The 20,289-nt window shown below is 44.6% G+C and overlaps 1 protein-coding gene across 5 annotated transcripts in view; it reads left to right on the plus strand.

The window, feature by feature from the left end:
* TECPR2 (tectonin beta-propeller repeat containing 2) overlaps positions 1-20,289 on the plus strand; it is a 102,874-nt gene that overhangs the window by 10,966 nt on the left and 71,619 nt on the right. For all 5 annotated transcript variants that reach the window (XR_010659200.1, XM_065906929.1, XM_065906932.1 and 2 more), the window contains exon 2: positions 2,156-2,444. Coding sequence is in view for 4 of the 5 variants with exons in the window: in XM_065906929.1 (XP_065763001.1) it covers positions 2,226-2,444 (219 nt within the window). In the remaining variant the exon portion in view is untranslated. The remainder of the gene's footprint in view (positions 1-2,155; positions 2,445-20,289) is intronic.

Raw genomic sequence — 20,289 nt, forward strand, 5'->3', positions numbered from 1 at the left:
ATTTACTTACAGGAGCCGTGCTTGTGAGTTACCCTGCCTGCTTCACTGTGCGTCTTGTCTGTTATGACTGTCAGATGAAATAGGGATTTGAAAATGCCTTACAGTCTAGAGGATTTTTATTCCAGTGTTGAACTAGGGCCATACTGGAGAAAAAAGTGAGATTTTGCTTCTTTTCCATTCTTGCACTCATTCCTCCCTTGCAAATTTTCCCTTTTCATAACTCATTCATTTGTTCAATAAATACCTGGTGCCTCTGATGTACCTGAACCTTTTCTGGGTGCCAGGGGCTAGAAGGGTGAGTGAGGTGGATGTGTGGGCTCTGCTTTTGGGGTGGCTTACACCAGTGGGGGGTCAGAAAGAGAAGGCCATCAACAGGAGAGAAAGAGAGTGTGTGGAGAAAGTGCAGCAGGGGTGGGGGTGTGATGCAGAGTCCTGTGGAAAGGGCTCAGGACTGCTCAGTTGGTAAAGAATCTGCAGGAGATCCCAGTTTGATTCCTGGGGCAGGAAGATCCCCTGGAGAAGGGAAAGACTACCCACTCCGGTGTTCTGGCCTGGAGAATTCCAGTCCATGGGGTCGCAAAGAGTCAGACATGACTGAGAAACTTTCACTTGCAGGACTTGAAGGGCAAAAAGGCATAGATTCAGGTCTTGTCCATGGGCCTTGGACAAGTCCTGTGGTCCTCTGGCCCTCAGTAGCTCATGTAGAAGTTTGTAGGTTAAGGATTTAATGGATGAGTGAGCGCTTCATAGATTATAACACTGTGTGATGACTGAGCATCTTTATTGAGGGAAGCTTTTTTTTTCTTTAAGTTACCTGTTTATGGCTGTGCTGGGTCTTGCTGCTGGATGGGCTTTCCCTAGTTGCAGCAAGCAGGGGCGGCGCTCTCGCTGTGGTGTGCAGGCTTCTCACTGCCGTGGCTTCTCTTGCTGCCAGAGCGCTGACTCTCAGGCGTGTGGGCTCAGCAGTGGCGGATCCCGGGCTTGAGAGCACAGACTCAGTAGTGGCGATGGGGCTTAGTTGCTCTGTGGCATCTTCCTGGATCAGGGATTGAACCCGTGTCTCTTGCATTGACAGGCAGATTTCTTACCACTGAACCCCTGGAGAAGTCCAAGGGAAGCTTTGAATCCACATTTCCGAGAGGTGTGGGTGTCAGGGTGACACAGGGGAGGAGCTGTGTGGCTGAGGAGGCTGTGGGCGTTTCTTCACCACCTCCACATGGTATTCCTCCGTCTGGACTGGCCCACTGCTCTCCTAGTACAGGGTCTTTACTGTTTCTTTTACACATTATTATTATTATTATCTTTTTGGCCGCATGGCATGTGGGATCTTATTTTTCCAACCAGGGATTGAACCCATGCCCCCTGCAGGGGAAGCACAGAGTCCTAACCACTGGGCTGCCAGGGAATTCCTCTTTTCCATGTTCTCTGCTTCCTGGTGGGCTTCAGAGTTTCCAGTGTTTTCAGAGAAGCTTTCTCTACTCTCTGGTCCATGCTTGCTCTCTCCTTCTCATTGAGACCCACAGGTTAGCACCGGTCGTATCTGGTTTTGTGTCTTTTCAGTTTCTTTTGCCTCCCTGACTAGATCATACGCTGCTTGAGATTCAGAGCTATATTTACTATTCTTCCCACCCCTTCCCCACCATTTATCACGGTATAAGTTACAGGGGGCAGGAAATACTGAAGTGAGTTTCGACTTGTGATTTTGTTCATTTATTTGTTTATGCCTATGCCGGGTCTTCGTTCCTTTGTGCGGGCTCCCTCTGCTTGCAGTGAGCAGTGACTCCTCTGGTTGTGGTGCCCGGGCCTCTCGTCACAGGAGTTCCCCTGCTGTGGAGCGCGGACTCCAGAGTGCGGGCTCGGGAGTTGCAGCTTGAGGGCTCCCAAGTGCAGACCGAGCCCTGTGGTGCATCGGCGTGTGGAATCTTCAGAACGAGGGATCAGACCCGTGTCCCCCACACTGACAGGCAGATTTGCACCCACTGAACCCCAGGGAAGTCCTCAGAATTAATCTTAATGACACTTGGTTTACCTTCTCTGTGGAATTAAGCTCTGACTATAATTTATACCCACCTGAAAGTCCCTCATTCCCACTGTGAAACCCGGTTTGTCTTTGCATGACTGGACATCGAAAGCGTTACAATGCCTTGTTCTTCAGCCCCAGGTTTCCCCAGATGCCGGTTAAGATCTCTCGTCCTGCCTGAAGGTCAGCGGTGCAGACCTTGGCCATGGCGTCTGTGTCGGAGCCGGTCACCTTCAGAGAGTTCTGCCCGCTCTACTATCTGCTGAATGCCATCCCCACGAGGATCCAGAAGGGCTTCCGCTCGCTGGTGGTCTACCTCACGGCCCTCGACACCAACGGCGACTACATCGCGGTGGGCAGCAGCATCGGCATGCTCTACCTGTACTGCCGGCAGCACGGCCAGATGAGGAAGTACAACTTCGAGGTGGGCGTGCTCGTGTGCCCGGAGCTGGGGCCCTGGCTGGCGTGTGACACGCCCGTGAGTCCAGGGTGGGGGGTTGCTTCCAAGCTACTTCCGAAGCGTGGCCTGAGTGTCCCACCCAAAGAGTACCTGACAGCCATCCTTCTGGTGGAGTGCAACTAAAAATGCAATGTTTGAACTTGTTTCTCTTGCCTCCAGAAATCCAGCATTACTTTATCGTTCCAATTTTAGTATATGTGCTGCCGAAGCGAGCACCCAGCATTACTTTAAAAGAGAGCATTACAGTGTTTAACACTCTGAAAATAGGCACAATTTTCTAAGTGGTTTTTTTTTTCTTCTTTTTAAAAAATTTCTTGGCCATACCATGTGGCACGCGGGATCGGACTTGGATCCCCTTCAGTGGGAGCGCAGAGTCTTAACCACTGGGTCATCAGACAGGTCTCTCAGGGTGTTTTCTGAGGGTTTTCTGAGAGTACTTTGACTGACTGGCTCTCAAACAATCTAGGTATTCTGGCAAAATTATTAAGAAAAATGGATCGGGATCAGTGTTGGCTAGGTGCCGGAACATGCATGAGGACTCTGCTGTTGTGCCCTGCCGTTGGGGTCCTGGCCGACCTCTGTTCTGGTTTGCTGCCTCAGTCATCTCTGTGTTGTGGATGCTGGGATGGACCATCACCGTACTCACCTGTTTCGTTAGTATCTGTGATTTATAAGAACGTGGGTTTTGTGAGAGACGCAAGGGCAACCGAGTTGTGGCTCCAGCCACCTGGGGCTTCACTGTGCTTAGCGGGCTTCTGCAGACTAAGACGAGGCTTTTGTATTTAAGAGAAGTATTTACAAATATCTATATTTTAATCAGTATTGACTTATTAAAGTTTAATTTATAAAGTTGGTTTTTCTTAAGCCTCTGTAGTCAATTAAAATAACCAAAATGGTTAGCATCCGTATAGTACTTACTATGTGCCAGGCATTATTCTAAACCCTTTATGTATATTAACTCATTTTATCCTCACAGAATTCTGTGAGGTAGACAAAACAGCTCTATGTTGTTTTGTCATCTCCGCTTTATCAGGGAGACAGCTGAGGCTCAGAGAGGTTGAGTGACTTGCGAGGTAGTCAGAAAGTGGTGACACTATGGTCTGAACTTGGGCAGATTGGCTCTGGAGTTTGTATTTTTTGTATGAAAATTAAAACTATTGCTGTTTCTTTTCTTGATTAATAGGGCATGGGTTTGACTGATCTAATTCCCCAAACGTTTAAGACCACTGTATAGTCTTTTAAATCTGTGGCTGTGAATTGTTGTCTTTGTTCAGTTGCTCAGTCATGTCCGACTCTGCGACCTCATGGACTGCAGCCTGCCAGGCTTCCCTGTCCTTCACCACCTCCCAGAGCGTGCTCAAACTCATGTTCGATGAGTTGGTGATGCCATCCAACCAGCTCATCCTCTGTCGTCCCCTTCTCCTCCTGCCCTCAGTCTTTCCCAGCATCAGGGTCTTTTCCAGTGAGTCGGTTCTTCGCGTCACGTGGCCAAAGTATTGGAGTTTCAACTTCAACGTCAGTTTTTCCAATGAATATTCAGGGTTGATTTCCTTTATGATTGACTGGTTTGATTTCCTTGCTATACAGTAATTATGAATTAATCTGAAATCTCTCAAATAGTTTAGCACTGAACAAGGAAAACTTAATGACTCCAGCAGTGACCGCCCCCTGCACAGGATAGAGCAAAGAAATCCATGCCCAGACACATTCTAATCAAACATCTAAAAACTCAAGACAGAAATCTTGAAAGCAGCCAGAGAAAATGACACATTACTTGTAGAGGACGATTACTTGAATGATAGGAAATCTCTCATCAGAAACTAGATGTTGGTACAGCACATATAAAGTGTTGAAAGAAAAGAATTGTCAGCTTAGAATTTTTATCCAGCAAAAATATCTATTAGGAAAGAAGGTGAAATAAAAATGTTCTCGGATGAAGGAAAACTAAAGGCTTTCATTGCCAGCACACTGGCTCTAAATAATTGCTTCAGGAAGTTCTTTAGACAAATGATAATTGATACCAGAAGGAAACTTGGAACACCAGTAATGAAGGAAGAATAATAGTAAATACACTAGGCTGTTTCCCTCCTCTTGAGTTTTTTTTAAATATATTTGACAGAAAAAATTATTGTCTGATCGAGTTTTCAGTTTATACACATGGAGTAGTATATAAAAAAATTATAATGTAAGAGGGGAGAGTAAGGGACCTATAAGGTAGTAGGGTTTCTTCATTCTGCTTGAAGAGGTTAAATGCTGAGTCTAAATAGATTTTGAAAAGTTGTGTGTGTATATGTATGTGCCTGTGTGCATTTGTATATCTCCCACATTTGATATGGTAATCCTTAGAGCAGCCACTTAAAACCCCTGTACAGCATGATATAGTAAAAAATTACTATAGACATACCAAAATAGAATGTTAAAATATGTTGAGACAGTTCTCCGAAAATCAAGAAAGTTTAAACAGAAGAAGGAAAAACAGGAGTAACAAACAAAAAACAAATAAAATCATAGACTTAAATCAAAACATGCCAATAATTATGTTAAATGAAAATGATCTATGCACATCAATTAAAAACAATTATTGAGATGGAGAAAAAACTCATAAACAACTATTTGTTGTTTATAAGAAACTTATTTAAATATAATCACATGTCAAAGAATGAAAAAATATACTATGTAAATGCTTATCAAAAGAAGGCTGAGGGCTTCCCTGGTGGCTCAGTGGTAAAGAATGCACCTGCTAGTGAAGGAGACACAGGTTCGATCCCTGGCCCAGGAAGGTCGCAGCGCCGCAGAGCAGCTAAGCCTGTGTGAGAGCTCCTGAGCGTGCGCCCTCGAGCCCGTGGTGCCACCGCAGCTCCTGCAGCCCACGTGCCCTAGAGCCCCTGCTCCGCAACAAGGGGACCGCTGTAATAAAAAGCCCTTGCCCCGCAGCTGCAGAGTGGCCCCACTCGCTGAGACTGGAGAAAAGCCCACACAGCAGCAAAGACCCAGCACAGCCAAACGTAGATGAAAGTACTAAAGAAAGAATGCTGAGTGGCTATATTAATATCAGAGCAGTCCTCTGAGCAAGGAAATAACCAGAGAGACAGTATTTAATGACAGAAGCGTCAGTTCAGTGAGAAGGCATAGTGGTCCTAAATGTGTATCGTGTTCCTTAACAGCAGCGCTTCACGACATATGAAGCAACAACTGACATAGCTGAAAGAAGAAGTTGAAAAATCTGCAATTCTAGTTGGAGATGTCAACACCCCACTGTCAGTAATAGTAGCAGACAGAAAATCAGCGGATGTGTAGCAGACCTGAGCAGCCCCATCCAGCTTTGTGATCTAAGTGATGTTTACAGAGCACTCCACCCAACAGCAGCTCAGAGCACATTCTTTACAAGTGAACATGGAACAGTCACCAGGATAGACTGTATTCTTGGTCATAAAACACTCCTCAATAAATTTAAATTGGAGCAGACTTTACATAAAAACCACAGACCTTCAATTTGTAAAATAACACTGTATCCGTGAAGCACAATAAAACGAGGCATGCCTATAACTATTTTGAAAATTTCAGCCTCCAAACTAAAAAAAAAAACTTAAGGAAGCAAGAGTTTAGTACTCCCCAGAGTGAAAGTACAAGTTGCATCTGATGCCAGTTTCCTGGTTTTACTGGAACTAGTTTTCTGTTTACTAGATGAGCCCCGTGAACTCTGGAGGGGTGTGCCGTGTGAGGACAGCCTCTGCAGGGATGAGCAGAACTGGGGAAATATGGTGCAGATGACTGGACCTAGGAAGGAAGAAGGGGACCCTGGGAATTTCCATGCGTAGGGTCATATGAAAGCATATTTTACTGGGCCCAAATCCACGCTCGGCAACTCTGAGTATCAAAAGGGTTTTTGAATACCCATTGGGTATAGAATATAAGCATATTGTGGAGAATCACAAAGGAAGTAGAAAATAAAACTTCTCGTTTTGAAGAGAACAGAGAATTTGGATTTAGAATATTAGGGTTTGAAAGCAAGGTTACATGTCTGTATGTAAAACACATAGGAAAGGATCTGGAGGGATCTATTCATTATGATGATAGAGGGGACTGAGAATGGGAGCAGGAAGAGAAGGGAAGTGTCTTTCTTTTTTTTTCTACTTTATTATTTTTTATTTTAAATATTGTGGACTTATTAGAATTTGGACAATAAGTATATATTCATCTGTTGTATCAACACAACAACATAAAGATTTGTTTTGAGCTTTGCCTGTCAGTCTTTAGTTGTGTGAGCTGAGGATGAATTAAATATTTATGTCATTGTTACTGTAATTTTTGGTTTCAGAGCTGGGAGTCTTAGAATCATTTGGTACAATCCCTGTGTTTTGCAGATAAAGAAACAGTAAAATTCTTGCCCCAAGCCACATAGCTGGTTGCCTAACCATCTTGCTGTCTTCCTATGTGGGAAGGCAGGGCTTCCGCAAACGTCTGGATTTAGAGGACAATAGAAACAGATTAATTAAGAGTTTCTTTGGAATTTCATAGTGACAATTGAGAGGTGCATCATTTTAAAAACAAAATGGTTTGTTTTAAAATTTTTAACAATTTTGGCCACAGTGAGACATATGGGATCTTAGTTCCCCAACCAGGGATCAAACCCATGCCCCCCTGCAGTGGAAGTATGAGGGAGGTCCCTCAACTAGTTTAGTTTAGGGACTGTCTAAGGTTTTATGGGAAGGTAAATAAAAATTAGTTTCGTTGTCATTCAGTTGCCCAGCTGTGTCTGACTCTTTGTGGCCCCATAGACTGCAGCTCTCCAGACCTCTGTATCCCTCACCATCTCCAAAAGTTTGCCCAAGTTAATGTCCATTGCATCAGTGATGCCATCCAGCCATGTTATCCTCTGACGCCCTCTTCTCCTTCTGCCCTCAATCTTTCCCAACATCAGGGCATTTTCCAGTGAATCAGCTGATTGTATCAGATGACCAAATTACTGGAGTTTCAACTTCAGCATCAGTCCTTCCATTGAGTATTCAGGGTCAACTTCCCTTAAGATTGACTGGTTTGATCTCCTTGCAGTCCACGGGACTCTCAGGAGTCTTCTCCAGCACTGCAGTTCAAAGGCATCAATTCTTGGGCACTCCGCCTTCTTCACGGTCCAGCTCTCACAACTGTGTGTGACCACTGGGAAGACCACAGCCTGACTGTTCCGGACCTTTGTCAGTGGGGTAATGCCTCTGCTTTCCAGCACACTGTCTAGGTTTGTCATAGCTTTCCTGCCAAGAAGCAAACATCTGATTTCACGGCTGCAGTCACCATGCGAAGTGATTTTAGAGCCCAAGAAGAGGAAATCTGTCACTACTTCCACCTTTTCTCCCTCTATTTGCCTTGAAGTAATGGGGCCGGATGCCGTAATCTTTGTTTTTTAATCCTTAGTTTTAAGCTGGCTTGTTCACTCTCCTCCTTCACCCTCTTCAAGAGTCTCTTTAAAAAGAAAAAGAGGCTCTTTAGTTCCTCTTCTCTTTCTGCCTCACTGGTAGAGGGAATGGCAAACCACCCCAATGTACTTGTCATGAGAACCTCATAACTGTATAAAAGGACAAAAATTAGTTACCCTCTAATAAATCCATGTGTGGCATGCATGGGTGAAAGATTATGTTTTTAAATGAAGTTATTTTCCAAAAGAAGAAAGCAGATCTTTTATATGATAAAGTCTGACGTGTTTTCAAGAATAATACTTTTAGAAACCTTTTTTCCTTACACAAGTTAGTGGGAGAGGGCAGATGGAGACAGGAAATGCTTCCTTGCTAAGTGCAAAAGCATGAAGGAGATGCTGTGAGGAGCTAATAAGTGCAGAAGTGTTGTAAACCTGTTGTTAAATATATGGGTGTGACATGCATAAGAGACCAGAAAGACACGCTGACCTGTGTTTCTGGTTTTTTGCTTTGAAATTAAATGTGTGATCTCTCCTTAGCACCTGGCTCGTTGTTGAAATTTCATAGATTTGCCTTCAAAACTGCCTTTGTGTTAAGCCTAACTGTGAGAATTATTTCTGCAACTTTTCCATACTGGTCTCCTGGTGAATTTATTCAGTAAGTATTTACTGAGCGTTTACCGAGTGCCAGGCCCATTTTAGGACTTGGAAATGCAATGGAGAACACACCATTTCTAACGCAGAGAGCAAAAAATGAGTATGAGAAGGCCGCTTGGCCGGGTGGGGAGCAGCGCGGGGAGAGGGGCGCTGCCAGCAGGAGTGGCTGCTGACTGAGCAGGTGACAGGTGCACACAGACCTCCAGGGAGGGACCAGCTCACCAGGAGCAGCTTCCTGGTGGAGGGTCCAGGGGGAAGGAAGGGGAGCCATGGGCGTGTGAGGGGACGTTGTGAATGGCTCGTTGACTGATGCCTGTTGTATTTTTTAAAGTGATGCAGAAGCGAGAGCTTTTGAATCACCATGTCAGCCAAAGGTATCTAATGCCTCCTGTGTCCTGATGGAAGTAATAACCCTTACATTTGTTGCTGAGTAACAAGACTTGTAAAGCTTTGGTGATTGAGACAGTGTGGTGTTACTACCAAAATAGATAAAGAGGTCATCGGAACAGACTAGAGAAGCCAGAAAATCCACAAAGTGATAATACAAAGATTTTCTGGTAAATGGTGTCAGCAGTTGGACTGGAATATAGGGATGGAAGTGAAACTTGATCCCTCCCTCACTTTGTATGGTTATTTTGTCTTAGCACTTCAAAGGTGCTATACCATTGTCTTTTGACTGCTGAGACTTCTGCCAGAGGTCTAATTGTTTTCCTGTAGGTAATCTGCCTTCTCTGTGTCCTTAAGATCGTCCCTAATGATAGAGTCCCAGGCCCTGGGACTTACTTCAAGCCTAGTAGACCTTTCCTACTCCGATTCGCCTCAAGGAAATTGTTCCAGAAGAAGATGCCTTGGTTTAACTTTCAGATCATTAAAAAGTTGTATAAATATTGAAACTTCAAACTGTGGTTCTTTGCTAGTGAAAGAATAGTCAAACATTTCTCATTAATTTAATGAGTTTATATCTTATTTGAGTCTTCTTAAACATTTCTAAGTAGTGCAGATTTGTTGGTTACTTGATGTGCTAGCAGTTTCTACTGAAGGTTCAGCTTTGACACACCAAAAGCAGCTCATAAAGAAAGCCTTGTCAGACTTAACAGCTTCCTTGAGCTCGCTCACAAAGAACACTTTCTCCCTGAGGTTTTCTGCTCTGTGTATAAAGGGAAAAGTGCCTGCCAAGGAGCCTAAGAGACTTGGCTAAGACCTGTTGGTGAAGTGATTGTCCAGAAAACCACTGCTGGCTTCTTGCAAATCAGAGGTTTTTCTCTTAAGCTAATTACTAGATTTCTGTTTGAGGAAGTTAAGTTGCCACTTAGAGGCAACAAGAAGTGTCTCCACCCCGCTCCCCGGAGGCTGGAAAGGAGGGAAATAGAAGAGTTAAACACATAATAGATTAGCTCTTCCGAGGACAGCGTCTCCTTAAAGAGTCAGAAGAGTGGCTCCCAGGCCAGACTAGGACAGAAGTGTTTTCATTTCAAAAGCAAAAGTATATGACAGAGGAGAGGGCAGGCAGGCTGCTGTGTAACTTCGGGAAATTGAACGTTGGGCTGAACCGGGCTTTGTTGGAGGTGGGGGTAGCGATTCCCTGAGGGCTGTGATGCCCTTGGTGTGGCTGGCGCTGAGGCTTACTGAGGTTTCATACGAAGTTGCCCCATGCTTGCTGAGCAGCTTTTGAACTAGAACTTGCTGCCCACCTACATGGGCCAGCGGGGGCGGAGTGCTGCTTGTCTCCACATGAGCCTTCTGGTTTGTGCGAGCATTCATTCACTGTGAAACAGTCATGCGTTGGCTTCAGGGTTCGGCTTCGTGTGAGTTGGGTGATCGCAAGACACCCCTCCGGGGCTGATGAACAGCAGGACACTGAGTGGATTGAATACCCGGCTCAGGAGGCTGGAGGGCAGATCCTTCGGGTGCCGTTCACCAGTGTGGATCTGTGTCTTAGGCACTTCTGTACACTTCTGTGTGTAAACACACAAGCGTGAAAGCTCTGAGTAAGAGCATGGGAGTGATGGACCCCAGTCCCACAGCAGTGGTCTGGTGGAGCGGGGTGTGCAGTCAGGGGGAGGGGCGTAGAGGGCTTCCAGGGTGCTCTTGGTGTCCCCTTTCCCGGGATGCGTGGGCACTCCACAGGTGCTCACTTTGTGATGGCCCTTCTAGCTGTTTATCTGGTCACGTGTGTCAGTTCAGTGCAGTTGCTCAGTCCTGTCCGACTCCCTGCGATCCCACGGACTGCAGTCCACCAGGCTTCCCTGTCCATCACCAACTCCTGGAGCTTGCTCAAACTCATGTGCATCGAGTCAGTGATGCCATCCAGCCATCTCATCCTCTGTCATCCTCTTCTCCTGCCTTCAATCTTTCCCAGCATCAGGGAAATGAGTCAGTTCTTCACATCAGGTGGCCAAAGTATTGGAGCTTCAGCTTCAGCATCAGTCCTTCCAGTGAATATTCAGGACTGGATTTCCTTTAGGATTGACTTGTTTGATCTCCTGGGACTCTCAAGAGTCTTCTCCAGCACCCCAATTCAAAAGCATCATTTCTTTGGTGCTCAGCTTTCTTTATGGTCCAGCTCTCACATGCATACATGACTACTGGAAAAACCATAGCTTTGACTAGATGAACCTTTATCAGCAAAATAGTGTCTCTGCTTTTTAATATGCTGTCTGGTTGTAGCTTTTCTTCCAAGGAAAAAGCATCTTTTAATTTCATGGCTGCAGTCACCATCTGCAGTGACTTTGAAGCCCAAGAAAATAAAGTCTGTCACTGTTTCCATTGTTTCCCCACCTACTTGCCATGAAGGGATGGGACCACTGGAGAAGGGAATGCAAACCACTTCAGTGCTGTTGCCTTGAGAGCCCCATGGACAGGCAAAAGACAGGACACTGAAGATGAGCTCCCCAGGGCGGCAGGTGCCCAATATGGTTATCATTGGTTATCAGTGGAGAAATAACTCCAGAAAGAATGAAGAGACAGAGCCAAAGCAAAACAACATCCAGTTGTAGATGTGACTGGTGATGGAAGTAAAGTCTGTTGCTATAAAGAGCAATATTGCATAGGAACCTGGAATGTTAAGTCCATGAATGAAGGTAAATCGGAAGTGGTCAAACAGGAGATGGCAAGAGTGAACGTCGACATTTTGGGAATCAGCAAACTAAAATGGACTGGAATGGGTGAATTTAACTCAGATGACCATTATATCTACTACTGCGGGGAGGAATCCCTTAGAAGAAATGGAGTAGCCATCATACTCAACAAGAGAGTCTGAAATACGGTACTTGGATGCAGTCTCAAAAACGACAGAATGATCTCTCTTCGTTTCCAAGGCAAACCATTCAATATCATGGTAATCTAAGTCTATGCCCTGACCAGTAACTTTGTCTATCAGATCTAATCCCTTGAATCTATTTCTCACTTCCACTGTATAATCATAAGGGATTTGATTTAGGTCATATCTGAATGGTCTAGTGGTTTTCCCTACTTTCTTCAATTAAAATCTGAATTCAGCTGAAGAAGTTGAAGTTGAATGGTTCTATGAAGACCTATAAGGCCTTCAAGAACTAACACCCCCAAAAGATGTCCTTTTCATTATAGGGAACTGGAATGCAAAAGGAGGAAATCAACAAATACTTGGAGTAATAGGCAAATTTGGCCTTGGAGTACAGAATGAAACAGGGCAAAGGCTCATAAGAATTTTGCCAAGAGAATGCACTGGTCATAGCAAACACCTGCTTCCAACAACACAAGAGAAGACTCTACACATGGACATCACCAGATGGTCAATACCGAAATCAGATTGATTATATTCTTTGCAGTTGAAGATGAAGAAGCTCTATACAGTCAGCAAAAAACAAGACCGGGAGCTTATTGTGACTCAAATCATGAACTCCTTGTTGCCAAATTCAGACTTTAATTGAAGAAAGTAGGGAAAACCACTAGACCATTCAGGTATGACCTAAATCAAATCCCTTATGATTATACAGTGGAAGTGAGAAATAGATTCAAGGGATTAGATCTGATAGACAAAGTGCCTGAAGAACTATGGACGGAGGTTCGTGACACTATACAGGAGGCAGGAATCAAGACCATCCCCAATAAAAAGAAATGCAAAAAGGCAAATGGTTGTCTGAGGATGCCTTCTCTTCTATGAAAAGAAGAGAAGTGAAAGGCAAAGGAAAAAGGAAAGATATACCGATTTGAATGCGGGGTTCCAAAGAATAACAAGGAGAGATAAGAAAGCCTTCCTCAGTGATCAATGCAAAGAAATAGAGGAAAACAATAGAATAGGAAAGACTAGCAATCTCTTCAAGAAAATCAGAGATACCAAAGGAACATTTCATGCAAAGATGGGCAAAAGAAAGGACAGAAATGGTATGGACCTAACAGAAGCAGAAGAGATTAAGAAGAGGTGGTAAGAATACACAGAAGAACTATACAAAAAAGATCTTCATGATCCAGTTAAGATATGATCACTCACCTAGAGCCAGACATCATGGAATGCAAAGTCAAATGGCCCTTAGGAAGCATCACTACAAACAAAGCTAGTGGAGGTGATGGAATTCCAGTTGAACTATTTGAAATCCTAAAAGATGATGCTGTGAAAGTGCTGCACTCAATATGTCAGCAAATTTGGAAAACTCAGCAGTGGCCACAGGACTGGAAAAGGTCAGTTTTCATTCTAATTCCAAAGAAAGGCAATCCCAAAGAATGTTCAAACTACCACGCAGTTGTACTCATCTCACACGCTTGCACAGTAATGCTCAAAATTCTCCAAGCCAGGCTTTAACAGTACGTGAACCGTGAACTTCCAGATGTTCAAGCTGGATTTAGAGAAGGCAGAGGAACCAGAGATCAAATTGCCAACACCCTTTGGATTATCAAAAAACCAAGAGAATTCCAGAAAAACATCTACTTCTGCTTTACTGACTATGCCAAAACCTTTGACTGTGGATCACAACAAACTGGAAACTTCTTAAAGAGATGGGAATAACAGAACATCTTAGCTGTCTCCTAAAAAATCTGTATTCAGGTCAGGAAGCAACAGTTAGAACTGGACATGGAACAACAGACTGGTTCCAAATAGGGAAAAGGAGTACGTCAAGGCTGTATATTGTCACCCTGCTTATTTAACTTATTTGCAGAGTACATCATGAGAAATGCTGGGCTGGATGAAGTGCAAGCTGGAATCAAGATTGCTGGGAGAAACATCAATAACCTCAAATATGCAGATGACACTACCCTTACAGCAGAAAGCAAAGAAGGTCTAAAGAGCCTCTTGATGAAAGTGAAAGAGGAGAGTGAAAAAGTTGACTTAAAACTCAACATTCAGAAAACTAAGAAAATGGCATCTGGTCCCATCCCTTCATGGCAAATAGATGGGGAAACAGTGGCAGACTTTATTTTGGGGGGCTCCAGAATCACTGCAGATGGTGACTGCAGTCGTGAAGTTAAAAGATGCTTGTTCCTTGGAAGAAAAGCTGTGACCAACCTAGACAGCATATTAAAAAGCAGAGACATTACTTTGCCACCAAATGTCTGTCTAGTCAAGGCTATGGTTTTTCCAGTAGTCACATGTAGATGTGAGAGTTGGACTATAAAGAAAGCCTAGCACCAAAGAATTGATGTTTTTGTACTGTGGTGTTGGAGAAGACTCTTGAGAGTCCCTTGGACTGCAAGGAGATGCAACTAGTCCATTCTTAAGGAAACCAGTCCTGAATATTCATTGGAAGGACTGATGCTGAGGCTGAAACGCCAATACTTTGGTCACCTGATGTGAAGAACTGGCTCATTGGAAAAGACCCTGATGCTGGGAATGATTAAAGGCAGGAGGAGAAGGGGATGACAAAGGATGAGATGGTTGGATGACATCACTGACTCAATGGACATGAGTTTGGGTAAACTCTGGGAGTTGGTGATGGACAGAGAGGCCTGGCATGCTGCAGTCCATGAGGTCACAAAGAGTCAGACATGACTGAGCGACAACTGAACTGAACTGAACTGATGGGATCAAATGCCATGATCTTAGTTTTTTGAATGTTGAGTTTTAAGTCAGCTTTTTTATTCTCCTTTTTCACTTTCATCAAGAGGCTCTTTAGTTCCTCTTCACTTTCCGCCGTAAGGGTGGTGTCATGTATATGTCATATGTATAGTCTTGTGTTTGTGATCATATTTAGCTGTTTGAAAAATACCATGCCACGAGACACCTGGTGTGTAGCTGACTGCACCCTGAAGGCAGCAACCTTGCCAGTCCACCCCTCTCCTGAGCATGTCGAAGCTAGCTGCGTCCTTCCTGGGCCATGAGACCCCCTGAAAGCAGCACCTTTGTTTGTGTCTGCACAACAAGCACAGTGAAGACATCAGTAAACTCTTAGCTGCTTAACCCTAGTTCATCTCATTTTAAACTAGCAGTTCTTTTATATAGACTCCTTGATAGTATTAAGTAAGGTCTATCTCATTTGCAGACTTCTATGAAAGAATACTAGATGGGTATCTTAATGCTTTTAGTGCAGTAAAAATCCCATTATTAAGTAATGTGTTAAATGAAGGATTGATTTTATGAAATAGATGTATTGCTAAAAATTATGATATTAACAGTGGATTTGAGCCTTGAGTGTTTGGGTATCTTAAAAGATGTTTTATGTATCAATGCAGTCATGAAAAATAGTCTTTAAATATATTATCTCTAAAGTAGAATTGTTGGCAAAGTCTTTGTTTTTAAAGAGGACTCACAATAAATACTTCTTAAAAATTGTTTTTTTTTTTTTTTAATTTATCCTCTCGGCTGTGCTGGGGTCTTCACCGCTCTGGGCGGACTTTCCCCAGCTGAGTGAGCCGGGGCTGCTCTGCTGCAGGGCGTGGGCTTCTCCCTGTTGTGGCTTCTCTTGTTGCGGAGCGCAGGCTTCAGTAGTTGCGGCCGGCGGGCTCAGGAGTCGTGGCTCGCAGGCTTAGTTGCTCTGCGGCATGTGGAATTTTCCCAGACTGGGGATCAAAGTTTGTGCCCTCTGCCTTGGCAGGCAGATTCCTATCCTCTGCACCACCAGGAAAGTCTGTTAATTCTTTAAGTTTTGTGTGTCACTTGGTGATAATCTGACTTCTTTCCCACCATGGGGATGGATGGTATATCGAAACCCACCACTGCCTATTCCATGGCACACCTCCTCCTGGCTGCTCCCAGGCTGTTCCTCTTTCAAGGTCGCAGCCTGCGTTGTGACCTGATAGCTCTTCCTGCCTTCTCCAGCTGCGTCCCTTTTTCTCCTCACAAATTTTTTTTCACAATAAGTGCCTCGAATGTCTGATTCCATCCTCAGGGCCTGCTCTCTCTGCACACAGACTAATGCAATAGTATAGTTCAGTCTTCCAAAACTTCTGCAGCCAATTCGTTCTGTCAGTTACTGTGAGAAGAGTGTTGGAATCTCCAAAGTTAAAGTGTGCGTGGTTTATCTTTCTCCACTCTTAGTTTCAACTCATCTGTGCCTTTAAATCTAAAGTGCATTTCATGTTGATAGCGTATATTTGGGTCTTACTTTTTTAATCCAGTTTAACAATCTCTACCTTCTAATTGGCATATTTAGGCCACTTATATTTAATGTCCTTATTGAGATGGTTTAAGTCAGGGTTTTTCAACCTTACATTATTGGCCCTTTGGTCTAGGGTGTTGTCCTATGTGTTGTAGAATGTTTAGCAACACCCCTGGAGTTAAACCACATTTTGTCATGGTATCCTTTTTAAAAACTCCTGCTGTATTTTAGTAATATTTTGTTCAAATTTTTTTGTGTCTGTATTCATGGAGGGATATTGGCCTGTAGATTTCTTATGATGTTTTTATCTGGCCTTTCTCATTATGCATGTAACTGTTTAGTATTTTCATTCTCCACTTAACTACTTAAGTTGGATGTTATTATTATTATATTTTATAATCACTGTTTAGATTTCCTCACAGCTTTACCAGCGTCTTCACTTGCCATCCCTTGTTACACCTCATTTTCCTTCTTGCTGGAGTGCGTCTTGTAGTAGTTCTTGTGTTGAAGTCTTTTGGTGGTACTTCAGAGTACAAAATCAAGTTCTCTTGATTTTTTGTTTGTCTGACTGTCTGCCTTTGTTTGTTGCCATGCCACATGGCTTGCAGGGATCTTAGTTCTTTGACCAGGAATTGAACCTGGGTCAGTTGTGCTGAATCCTAACCACTGGCCCACCAGAGAATTCCTGTGTCTTTGTCTTTGAACTGTTTAGAAAGACATACTATTCAAGGCTATCAGTTGTGCCTCTTAGCACTTTGAAGATGATACTCTGCTGTCTTCAGGACTCTTTTGTTGAGACATCTTTTATTATTAATTATTCATAGTTATTTGCCTTTTTTCTCTGACATATGAATATCTCATTACTTCTGAGGTTTTATTGTTTCATTACAAGATATGTATGTGTGTATTTCTTTTCATGAATCTTGTTCAAAGCTTGTGTTTCTGAGGATACAGGCCTTTCCTTAGTTTTGGATAATTTTTAGCCCTTATCTCTGAAGACACTGCCTTCTCTTATCCTATTTTATTTTCTTCTGGAATCCCAATTAGACGTAGGTTGGACTTTTGTATTCTATCCTCTATGACTCGACTTCTCTTTCTTCGTTTATACCTTTGCCTCACGGATCTGTCATCTAATTCAGGGATTTTTCTTTCAGCTGTGACTCGTGCTTTTTAATCTGCCACTGCGATTTTAAATTCTTTTGATTCTTTTTCATATATATTTAATTATTTCTGATAGTGGTTTGCTCTTATGTTTCAGTTCCCTTTATATTCCTTAAAAATTTTAAAGCCTTTTTTGTTATTGAAGTATAGTTGTTTTATCGTGTTTCATGTGTATAGCAAAGTGATCCAGTTACCTACTCTTTTTAAGATTCTTTTTCACTGTAGGTTATTACAGGATTTTGAATATAGTTCCCTGTGCTACACAGTAGGTCTTTGTTTATTATTTTATATGTAGTAGCACATATCTGCTAGTCCCAAATTTCCAATCTATCCTTCCCCTTAAGCACATTTCCATTGCGGTTCTGATTCTTCTCCGTCCCCATGGAATCAGTGGAGCTGGGCTGAGTTCTGGTTCTCCTCCGTCCCCGTGGAATCAGTGGAGCTGGGCTGAGTTCTGGTTCTCTTCCGTCCACATGGAATCAGTGGAGCTGGGCTGAGTTCTGATTCTTCTCCGTCCCCGTGGAATCAGTGGAGCTGGGCTGAGTTCTGGTTCTCCTCCGTCCACGTGGAATCAGTGGAGCTGGGCTGAGTTCTGGTTCTCCTCCGTCCACGTGGAATCAGTGGAGCTGGGCTGAGTTCTGGTTCTCCTCCGTCCACGTGGAATCACTGGAGCTGGGCTGAGTTCTGGTTCTCCTCCGTCCACGTGGAATCACTGGAGCTGGCTGAGGGGTGTCAGGTCCTGGTAGTGCCTTTACAGCTGAGTCCTCTTCATGGGCCTGTTTCCCTGTGGTCATCTCTAACTGTGAGCTGTGTGGCTGGTCCTAAAGCGTGAATTCTGAGGGGCCTGGGCTGAGACTGAGTCCCCAGAGGTGGCGTTTATGGCCCCTCTGCCCGGCCCCTTGAAGTGTTACAGACAAGGAAGCATGTCAGATCAGCTGCCTGCATGGAGCTTTTGAGTGGGGAGGGAGAGTAACTTCAAACCCCAGTGCTGGATGGGACAGGTTTGTGATTACAGATCCTTAGGGACTGTTCTTCTTATTCACTCCAGTCAGTGCCTGAGATACAAGACTGAGTTCCTTGTCAGCTCCGTTTGCCAGCAAATTGATTTTTCCTTAGTTCACACTTTCGCTGAGCATTAGGTCTTCATGGGTTCTGGCTTTACAGGGAGGTCAGGTCCAGCTCCCCAGCTCGTCTGGCCTGAAGCCTTGCTCTCATTAACCCTGCTCACTGAGGAATTCTGGGTCTGGGTGTTGGCTGGATCACTGGGTAGCCTGTGGCTTCAGAGCTGGCGTCTGTTCTGGTTTGACAGGACTCTCTTTGGTTTCGGCTCTTGTAGATTTTCTTTTTTTTTTTTTTCCATTTATTTTTATTAGTTGGAGTCTAATTACTTTACAGTACTGTAGTGGTTTCTGCCATACATTGACATGAATCGGCCATGGATTTACATGTGTTCCCCATCCTGAACCCCCCTCCTACCTTCCTCCCCATCCCACCCCTCTGGGTCATCCCAGTGCACCAGCCCCAAGCACTTGTCTCCTACATCCACCCTGGACTGGCGATCTGTTTCACACTTGATAACATCCATGTTTCGATGCTGTACTCTCAGATCATCCCACCCTCGCCTTCTCCCATATAGATTTTCTTTACTTTATAGAGATCAGCTGCCCATTTCAAAAAGTGTTTTATGTGTCTTATTCAGCATTTCTAGGTGTTTGGAAGGGAATGTTTTCCAGAACAGCTAGAGTGTTATCCTGTCAAAAGTTGAAACTTCATATTTTGTTTCTATCTGAAGTATAGTCTGGTATGATAGTCTGATTCTTTGGATGTTTTGCTTGTTACGTCAAGAATGATGACATTTATTAGTAATCATATTAAAGAATGTTAAGTCAAGCTTAGTACATTGGTTTATTAAAAGCATGTTTACAGGGCATTGCAGTTTCCAGCCCATCTGAGCGATGATTTTTATTTTGAAGACATTCATTCAGAAAAATTACACAGCTGTTCTGATTTTGTGCTACGACATGGCAGGATCTCCAATAAGCAATTTTGATTCCTGATGGAGTAGCGATTTTTGTAATTACAAATTCCCAGGAAAAATATTCTTTTTTATTTTGGCCATGCCATGCAGCATGCAAGATCTTAGTTCCCCAAACAAGGATCAGACCTGCACGCCCTGCAGCGGAAGTGCAGAGTCCTAACCACCAGGCCACCAGGGAAGCCCCGCTGGCATGTCGGACGACACCCGTGTAAGGTGTGCTGTGTCCCCTTCTGGCCTGCGAGCGGGGGTGGAGCCGTCCCTCACAGTCCCTGCCCTCTGCTCACTGTCCTGCTCCTCCTTGGCTGACCCCGCCTCCCGTGTCCACGGCCGTGGGTCTGCTCGAGCCCCGAGGCAGAGCAGGGCTTCACGCTGTAGTCACACTCAGGCAGAGTCCTGACTCGGTTCGCCCAGGCTGTGTGACCTGAGACCAGTTTCACAGCCTTGGTATCCCGAGGATAACTCCAGCACCTACGCTCTTGGTGGTCTGAGGATCCCAGGGGGTAACGCCTGTGCAGTGCCGGCCAGGCGGCCTGGCGCAGGACGCGTGCTGCTGAGAGGCCTGTGCCCTGTCCCTCGCTGCTGCCGTCATCCTGACCAGGCCTCCCACTCGTCTTTGCTCCCCAGGTTCACCACCCTGGTGCCTGTGGAGTTGGCTACTTCTCTTGACTGGGCGTGAACTCGCTCCGCCTGAACTGGCGCAGAAAGCTCCCAGCTGGTCCTCTGCCTGGGCCCACGCCCTCCTCCTTCCAGCCTGTTCCGGTGGGCGTCCCAGTAAGGCTTCAGACTGGTACACCTGCAAAAGCAGGCGTCTTCAAGGGTCCTGCTTTTCCTTCCTATCGCTTAAGATCTAGCTCCCTTACTCCGTGTCATGCTCTGGCACCAGGCGTATTTATAGCCTGAACAGGGCCTGAAAGCAAGCTCCGGTGTGACCACCTCCGCTGGTGCACGTCTCACTGCTGCAGCCCCGCCCTGAGAGGCCGGGCTCTCGCCCTGCCATGTGTTACCCCAGCAGCTGACTCAGGATCCTGAACGCGGGGG

Source organism: Muntiacus reevesi, chromosome 15, assembly GCF_963930625.1.
Source record: "Muntiacus reevesi chromosome 15, mMunRee1.1, whole genome shotgun sequence".
Classification (NCBI taxonomy): Eukaryota; Metazoa; Chordata; class Mammalia; order Artiodactyla; family Cervidae; genus Muntiacus; species Muntiacus reevesi.